This window comes from Trichoderma gamsii, assembly GCF_001481775.2.
Source record: "Trichoderma gamsii strain T6085 chromosome Unknown Scaffold_13.2, whole genome shotgun sequence".
NCBI classification, from domain to species: Eukaryota; Fungi; Ascomycota; class Sordariomycetes; order Hypocreales; family Hypocreaceae; genus Trichoderma; species Trichoderma gamsii.
Window position 1 is genome coordinate 141264 of NW_020171350.1, and position 9523 is coordinate 150786.

The following is a 9523-nucleotide window of genomic DNA, read 5'->3' on the forward strand; positions in this document are numbered from 1 at the left end:
CAGCCGCTGAGACAACACAGCTCGAATTGCGCATTGATCCATATCCAATAATCCCAAGCAGATAATAACTCCCTCCTCTTCCATGAAAAGAGGCTAATGCAGTGCAAAGCAACGCAAAGTGCAGCTAATGTTGTTATACAAAAACGACTGACTTTGCGCCTGTGAAACCGTCCCAAATGTAAATGAGCAAAGAAAAAGCAAAAACGATAGTAAAAACAGAACCCAGCGGAGAATGCCTGCTTAGCGAAACTCCGAAACAAATGGGCTAATGAACCAGGTTTGCACCTGGGGGAGAGTATAAGCCATTTCCTGTCCCATGCCGTCTTGTGTCCATATTATGGCAACTTTTTTTTGGTGTTTTGGTTTGAGGGGGTTGCGTGTGCGATCGTGTGCGTGTACGTGTGCGCCCCGTTTTTGGTTTCCATTTCCATCCAGTCAATAACAGTAAAAAAAGATGTCCTCCTATAGCCGTATTCCGTCACGTCCGATTGTTGTTCGGGCGCCCAATCCAATGGTATCTTTGTTGTTTGTTTGCTTTTTGTTTCCGGATTTTATAAGGTTCCAATTGATGATGTGCTCTGAATGGATAGAGCTTAGAGAGCCCAAGAGTATGTGTGATCAATGAGTTGTGTGTTTGTAGACTGGTAGACTTGGGCGTGTAGGCGGTGGTGATTTATCGGGCAGGAACTCGCGCCTGGGGAACCGATCGAGAGTCTGGCCTACGGATGAGCTTCGCCCAAGGGTGGTTGCTGGGTGTCTGGCGTTCGCGGCAAGCAGCTGTTGGTAGTAGTGTTAGTGCCCAGTCAAGTCATGAGAATCTTGGTGTTAGTCATGATGCATACCACAGATATCGTCGCCCCTGCAGTCAACATGTTAGCTTTGTAATGTGAATTGACTATTGTATCCCAAAACTTACCAGTACTGTTTGCTCACAATTGTGGGAACGCATCGTCGCTCAGTCTGGATATATTTGGGGCACCATGATTCTACCAGGTGGTAGTGGTGCTGGCACTTGAGTTCCTTCTGTAAGTGGCAGACTTGTGTTAGCAATGGCACATGAATTTCCAGCTTCGAGTTCGGACAAAATCGAGCAGAAGAAAAGAGGGCGGGCAGTCGTACGTAGATGTAGTTGCACATTGTTGCTGATGATATCTGAGGTGTGGTAAAAAGATTGGAGGGAGATGCGTCTCGGGTGGTGGTGGATATGTCGTAATCGTCCCCAGGCAGTCGACCAGTTGTGAATATTGAGAAAAGATTGGATGAGGTCAAGTAAACACAGATCGAAGCAAGACCAAAAAAGGTTGATGGAGACGTATTAGCAGTTGTTGTCGTGAGTGAAGCACCCCAATGCAGCGGCTTGCAGGCGGCGGGGGGACGCCAACGTTTATACCTGGATGACTTAGCCGTCAAACAAGGGACGCTTTTGACTGACCAGGTCTCCGGGACTCCCATGACAAGACATCGATGTAAAGAGAAAAAAAAGTAGTGGTTGACCCGCCCTCAAAGGCTGTTTCCACCTCCAGAATCAGCGAGGCGTGAGGTACCGCCGGAGGGTTATTGCCCAGGCGTGCACCCCTCTGGCCACTCTAACCCTGGCCTGAGTTACCCAAGCTTGAGCCATCTGAAAAAAAAAAGTTGTTTGCCCACCAAAGTCTCGCCATTCATGGGTCTTTGCCCTGACGTCGGGGGGGAGGGGTGCGCTGTGTTTGGCGCTGGGTGTGTATGAGGGCGAGCTTGGCTGAACGCCGAGAGAATGAGAGGAGAGCGTTATTACGAGTTACCGCTGGTACCTCCACAGGTACCAAATATGGTGCTACAGCTTGGAGAAGGGGGGTGCCACGAGGGCTTCAGCGAGTGGGGGTGTGTGGATATTTGCAGGGTGGTTGCAAAATGGGCAAGAATCCACGAGAAGAGTCGCTCTGTCAGTCGCCGGTGCGCTCAGACAGTCCGACAGGACTCGATAGTTGCATAGCGACCCTGGTCTGCCGTCTTGCAGGCGGTCGTGGCTCAACTCTCGTTCGCTGGAGCGTATATGAGAAGCGTATGGTGGCGTTTGGGGCTCTACAGTAAACAGCACGGAAGCTAGGAAGCAGCTGTTAGCACTGGGGAATTACTCGTGTAAATACCTGTTCCATGCTTGGTGCTGCTCGCTGCCTCATAAAGTTGCCTGTGTTACCGACTAACAAGGCGCTTGTAGTTGAGGAGGGGACGGTGCGCCGCTGTCTTTGCCCTCCAAGTCTTAGCAACGCGGAATGCTGCAGCACTACGACTGCACTCCGTCAGTTTAGCTGCTGCTATCGATTACTCGAGGCAGTCCTTTCAAGCCGTTCCATCCCATCCCATCCATCCCTTCCATCCATCCAGCCTGTTTGTCCTCACCGCCGTCTCAGCTTTAATCGCTCGCGGCACCTGCAGAGCAGACTGAGATGTGCCGTCTTGTCCGTAGGACTTTTACTAGTTGCGGCGATTCAAAAGACACGGCATGGGGCTCTTGTCCAGTCCATGTCTTGATTCATCAGTCTTGGTTCTTTACCCCCCTCTCTTGGCTGGGCAGGGGATGTCCTCCGATGGGACCAATCCACGCCGTCGGTACGGGAAAATATCCCAGAGTTGCGAGGATCTTGTTGAAATCACGGGCTGTGCTGCCTCGCAGGGAGCGGTTATGCGAATGGGATGATTGCTCGTTTGTGGTCATGAGACAAGCAAGAGGAGGAACACGATAGGCCGTTACAGCGTGCTACCAACGGGTTTATGACGAATAACATTTCCCCTCTCCGTGGCCTCTTTTAGCGATCATCCAGCTGTCTGGAGGCAAATATCCGTGGGAGCTGGTAGGGAATACCCTGGAACGCATTCTCTCCAGTTCAGCCAATCCGCGCTAGATCAAGCACCGACTTGAAGCTTCTGCGCTCTAGGGCGGATGGCGGAGTGAGGAGAAAGAGAGACTTTTGAGCGCCACTATATGCGACTGCGTTGAGTTCTTCTTTTTTGCGAGCTCCAGACTCCAATAAGCTCGGATGCCCATGTAGTTGAGCGGCGTCACATCACATCATAAGCCTCACCAGCAATGCTCCGTAGCCATGCAGCACTCCTCCATCATCTCATCGCCAGCATCGGCGTCAAGTACGACACTGGACATCGTCCATTGGCACACTGGCCCGCTAAAGCCATGCAGCTAGCCAGAACATACATGCATAAAAGTTGAGACCGGTGAAAGATGAAAATACCAAAAGGCGTGCTGCTGACATTGGCAAGCCCAAAGAACCCACGTGGTTGTATTGTGTCTTGGAGCAGCAAACAGTCCAAAAGCCCACAAATATTGGGGACCTTGGTACTGAACCTGGTCACTCACTTTGTTTGGTGGCAGCTTCTGCCCTCCATCCCGCGCTGGCTGGACTCATTCCGGTCCGTCTCGTGGCTGCCAAGTGATGCTCCATACCTATAACGTTTCTATTTTCCTGCTTTCTATCACCATTTATTTTTAAACGTTTCCATCTCATCAGGCTGCCAGATAAACAGCGCTACGATTTCGCCAAGAACAAGCCAAAGTGGTAAGCCGAGAAGGTGAAGACGAAGACCAAAGCAAACATCACCAGCGTCCAGTAGGGGTTTTTTTTTTTATTTGCGCAGAGTCATGGGTCCTTGCAAGCGCAGGATCCTTGGGACATCAAAGGCGGGTACACAACTTGGTGTCATGACTTGCTTTTGTCCGCCGTTAATGGCTGCAGCCTCTGGAGATTTCAAAGCTCTTGCAAAATGGTGTGCCATTGCTGCCGCTTTTCGAGCTGGGGGGGGGCCAGAGTTGGGAACCATGCTCGCGCCAAAGCTTCTTATGAGCCAACCCCAGCGCGGCTACTCTTGGAAGCAATTTTTATTTCAGATTGTGCACGCTCGAGATTACACACTCCAACAGAGAGTCCTTGTGTAGCTGTATAACACAAGCATGCCCGAGCCAAAACCGCTGAAAACTGCAGGATCACGACGGCCACCTTGACTCTTCGGCAAACTTCTAGGCAGAGACTGCGAGTGGATTTGTAGGTAGAATACGAGCAGCCACTATTGCGGCCCATTCGAAACGGCGGGAGACGAAATGGCGGCAGAACAAGGACCCGCCATGGACAGAACGAGTGATCCCTTGGAAGCCTTCTGGAAGCCTTCGCCAAACCCGCCCAGCCCACTTGGTGGGAGACGTCGTGGGTTTCGATACTACGGAGTGGTGCCTTCGTACAGTACTGGCTGCTTTAGAACGCAAGAGAGGCCACACCCCCCGGCAAATTGGACGGGCTACCAAATCGGTGGGAGCGCTTAAGAGTGGCTGGAAATGGCCTCGAATCTATCCATCGGTTCAAGCCCGAAACGAGAAAACCCGGTGCCGAATTGCCCTTCCAGTTGGCCTCGACTCTGTTACACCCCTGCCCAGGACGTGTTACGGAGCTCACTGGTCCGACAGCTATTGTGAAAACGTAAAAGTGCCTATATACTACCAAGCAATATTAAAGAATAGCAGCAGCAGTATACTCAGCAGCGCGTACTTACCTTTGCCCAGGGTCTCAAGCTCATACAGACGTTTCCATAGATTGACATCTCCACGACTTGGCGAGCAAGTCCCCTAAGCAGGGGTCTCTGGCTTAAGGAGGCGCCATAATAAGCACAGCCGCAAGGTGGCATGCAGCGAGCATATCGAGATGGTGTTCTGTCAAATTTTTCTCATATAGCCGTATGTAGCAGTTACTGCCCCCATGATCCCTGGAAGATATTCGGTCTCCATCGCCGGTCAAAGAACGAGTATGGATGGTCGTGTCCCTCTCTCTCTCCATACAAGTCAAGTACACGCTCGGGGAACTACTGTACCGAATTCACCGGCGGTGGAGAAGAGGGCGTGTGTCTCGGAAACCACCAGACACGCTCAACCTCAAGCAAAAGACTCCATATTTTCGCAATGAACGGACGGCCTGTGATGGGAGACACCAAAGAAGTGTCATGACACAGTTCAGCTGTCTGTGCTTGTTAGTTAGCCTGCCTTCCAAATGCAGGAACCAGCAAAGTTCGCCGCCGCATGGACGCCGGCAAGGCCGCAGTAGCTTCATTAACGATTCCGCTAAAGAGATGGAGATGTTCTTCACCACGTTTTTCTCTCGTTTGGACGGCGAATGTCTCAGTGGCGCGCCACATGGCACGGCTCGTAACGGTAGCGGTAAGATTAGGACAGAATGTCCTGGGGCCCTTTGGCACGCCGTTAGTTGACAGCTAATTCCGGTCGAAAGCACATGTAGACAAGAGACAAATCAACTGCCCTAAACAGAACTGCAAAACAGGATACGAGGTCACAACAAACTCTGAATCGCGAATTTGACATGTCCACCCCCTGTATTTCCGCCAGCATTGAAGGGCAAAACAGAAAAGAAAGCTAGAAGCAGAAAAAATCTTCGAAGGAGCTTTGACACATCCCCACATAGTCTTCTTTTTTCGACACCGTTAATCACCAGCAACTTAGCCTCTACCCCTTGGTACCCAATCATTCCCTTCGGACCGCTCCCTTCGTCGCGTTCTAAAGCCCCCTCAATGACATAGTGAATGAGTAGTTGAGCTCATCTGTTGACAGCTTGCGGCTCGCCCGATGGCCTGGGACTCAGTATCGCGTCTCGAGCTAAAGTATTCTCCACGCCGCATTGTCTCAAAGGGTCTCATGCTTGTGGCTATACAGATTCATGCAATCGTGCTGAGAGTCGTCACTGTCGCCGCCGCATGTTTCATATTACTGGTCGTGGTCACGGACCGTCTGACTCCAAAGTCAACAGCAGCTAATGGCGCCGATATCAATGGCATCATAGGCAGACAAGACAGGTACTCAGGTAGCTGCAGTCATCATCTTTTCCCACTTTGATATTGCCGTAACCGGCATGGATGTCCTGTGCCGGAAACTGGTGGCTCCCTCCCTTAGCCCGGCCCCATTGAAAAGAATCTGTATGGAACAAATGAAAGAGCCCGCAGAATTTCATTAGTACTCGTTACAAGAGTGAGGTCGGTGTCCTTTCAGATGCGGAACAATCCGAAGCTTGTGACTACAGAATATTGAAAGATTGACATTGAAGATCCCCAAGGGGGCTGTCGCCCATCCAGGCACGAGACCCAGCTAGGGGTGCAAGTCGGCCACAGCATTGCGTCTACAGTACGTGTAATTGCGGCTCGAGCCAATCACTGGCGTCACCGACTGCTCGTCTCTGGGATTTTCCAGGATGCACAGCTGGTTGGTTGCAAGGGCCGAGAGTGATTTTCTGGGGGGCAGAACGCAGGGCCCTGACGTTCCAAGGACGCAGAGTCTGTAGCAGCGGTTCTCGCCCGGTCCTCTGCTGCGAACAGCCTGTTTTTTCTCATGGCCTTGTTGCATGAACACGGAGATGGGCGTATACTTGTACATGACATGACGCGCATGAACAAATGTCACTTGCACGAAGCACTGGCTTCTGTTTCTGCCCCAAGCTGTAGATATTTCCAGGATGATGACAGTTCCGCCGCTGCACGGAATGAAACAAAGACGCGATTCCGCTGCGAACGGGCCTCGCACCGCTATTTCGCTCAGGCAAACAAGAGCATTTCCCTTGTCGATACTAAAGGTGCTTAGCCCCTGGTAGCGGCCGAATCTTACGACCGAGCAGAGCTGCTCTCCACTTGTTGACAGGACAGCTCCAGAGACTCGGCCAATAGCCTGCGTGTGAGGCAAAGAAGAAACGGCTAAGCTGTCAAGCCTGTCTCTCTCTCTTCTGCCTCGCTCCCTCTGTACCTATCGCCATCATGTAACTACTGAAGATTTCCAAGCCTCTAGCGTCGGTCGTGCGGACAACGTCCTGGGGGAGGGATTCTATCCTCCCGGCCTAATCGACGGCCACACGCCACCAAGCCGCAACAAGGCAGTAGTGGATAGACGCCGAGTTCTTATCGGTGAGCCGTTGATAGTATGCACCCTGATGGGTTTGTTTTTTTGCGGATTGCCTTTCCCTCGTGACAGCCTCCAAAGCCCACCTGTGGTTGACGCCTTTGCAGAGGCGCTGATGGCATATCCCGGCTCATTGGCTGCGTTTGGGTCTCAGCACCACGACGACGGGACGGCGCGCGGGTGGAAATCCCAGTTATAGCAAGCAGAGGAACTTTGTCGAGCCCTATTGGCAGTGTTGGAAGCAGCAATAAGTAGCACTGCTTGAAAACTCGTCGGCTTTGGACCGAGACCGGGGACATAGCGTCGTATTTCAAGAAGCAGCAGACCGAATGCGCCAGCGGCCCGAACAATGGCTTGCGGGAGACTTGCGGAAGACTCGCGGCGTCTGGCACCCCGGCGTGCTGTATATTCTTTTCACCCTCTTTCTCTAAGCTTCCCGTTGTGCAGAGATGAGAGTCTTGTGCTATCGCTGATACGCCAGCATTTTAAAAAGCCTGTATACAAAGTAAAATGTCGTCTGTCATAGGGGATGCTCTGGAATAGTCGCTGCTATCAATCTAGAATTGCATTCTGAGAGCCGAGATCGTATATAACAGTACGCCTTACAAGGAAACCCTCCGACAGTGGAGTGCATACTCTAGAAATAGGGCCTGCATTCACAGGCGAGTGGCAATCTTACACGGCCAAATTTAACATGTTGCCAGCGGCTTGCCTGGAGCGGCAATATTATGGGCTCAAAAAATCACTTATTTTCCTGTTAAGCGTGCGGCGTGCTTTCTCTACATATTACTAACGGGGATTGAACACTATCACAGAAAAGTCGAATTTGCCGATCCGACTTGCCGACGGGAAGTTTCTTCGAAGAAACGTAGGATGTTCAAAGCTCGCATGGGCGGCAGCCAGCCCTATTGCTGGGAGTAATGTACGGCTGGTTCAACAGCCCAAGGAGCCAACCTTGTTCAGAAGAGAGAGAGCTTCCGTAATCAGGTGTGTGTATACTAATACGGCGCAAAGGCCCCAACGAGTCATACTGTCCGGCAAAGAGGGAAAGAAAATTTTTGCCAAAGAAGAAGTCGGCATTGACATCAAACTTCGCTTGGGGTTAGTTTCAAGTTGGACGCAGCAAGCGGGCTGCCAAAAACAGCTATCCAGATGGCTTTCGCTTTTGACATGGCGGTAAGAATGGAAGCGTCATGCAGAGATCCTTGTAGATGCAGATTGACGTGTGCATGCATGCCCTATTACTTACTCCATATTACTGTACATGCACCCCATACTGGTTCGTATACGAGCAAACGAGTGCCGTATTCCTGCGCAACTTGCAGAAAGACTTCGACTTTGAGTCTTTGCATATAAAGCGTTCCGTGTTTCAATACCTAGCTATCTTTGGCAGCTACTTGCCTGATTGTGGTAAGTAGTGGAGGGATTTTCATCAGAATCCACAACCAAGGTTGGCGAAGATGTGCGGTAGTCGTGGTGGCAACCAGTGGTTGGTCGATCGGTGCATGTCTATGTAAAGACACAAACATCATGTGCGACAATCTTGGGTTTCGCTGGGATGAACGGAGGGAATATGTTTACAGTTGAGCGTGAGCATGGAGTGAATGTGATAGACTATTGTTCTCCGCCCGGGCCAACGTCTATAGAAGTCGGGCGGATGATTAGTATTTCTACCAATGAAAGTTTGCGCGGCTTGCTTCAAACAAACATCAGATGAAAGCAAGTTATTAATCAGGCTGGTATATGCTTTAAAAAGTAGGATGAAATCGCTCCAACCTGTGGAAGTGAGCATGGGCGTATTAACGACAGTGAGCAGGATCTGGGTGTTGTGGCAATTCCATGTCATGTACTCTGTAGATGTGGTGTATATATCTTTTCGGCTGTCTTTTGGGTTGCTCTCATACTTCGAGTTTCTGGTGTATCTATGTAGCTGTCTTATGTTCTAGCTAACAGTAGTTCCACTGTGTATTCTTTTGCAAATGGTCAGATATACAGTCAATTACTGCCATGTTCCAAAACTCTGGCCTGGCGAGGCTTCTACCTTTTGTAACAGGCAACCAACATTGTAAATGATCATGCCATCGATTGCAAGTACCTCTGTGTTGGGCGATGATGCGACCGAAGTTTGCTATGCCGGCTATATGTATGTTTGAGACCGCCTCATCAGTAAAAGACACCACAGCAAACATACCACAATAGCAGGAACCATGAGACATTTATTATTCTCTCTACCAGTTGAATGCTTGAAACAAGTGCAATTTTGGGCAGAATAACCTGTGGCAAATATCTTTGCAACTTCATATACAATCACTGAGCAAGTATAGAGTCAATCCATCCTGCGCCGGTAAACTGTATATACATAAATGTTTTCCCATTCTCCGCCTATGTTATAGATAACTTCATGATTCTTGCAACTCAACTAGCGAGGATGAGTATGTCCATTTGCATTGATAACAACTTGGCTGCCTTCAGGTTTTGCCACATCCCAACGTCCCTCGCCACCACTCGCCAATGCGCGCTTGCAACTTGAGTCCACCAAATAAACGAGCACGCCTCAAGCTGCTAACTTTGGTTATTTGGATAGTCTTT

General features: G+C 50.4%; 1 protein-coding gene across 1 annotated transcript; it reads right to left on the bottom strand.

Moving 5' to 3' along the window:
• Positions 1 to 673: 673 nt before the first annotated feature.
• On the bottom strand, positions 674 to 3768 carry TGAM01_v204492 (hypothetical protein; the record flags this gene model as incomplete). The annotated part of the gene is made up of 4 exons (XM_024549436.1): positions 674 to 777; positions 843 to 859; positions 917 to 1023; positions 3682 to 3768. The coding sequence occupies 4 exons, from the start codon at positions 3766 to 3768 to the stop codon at positions 674 to 676; spliced, it is 315 nt and encodes a 104-aa protein (XP_024405776.1).
• Positions 3769 to 9523: the final 5755 nt, after the last annotated feature.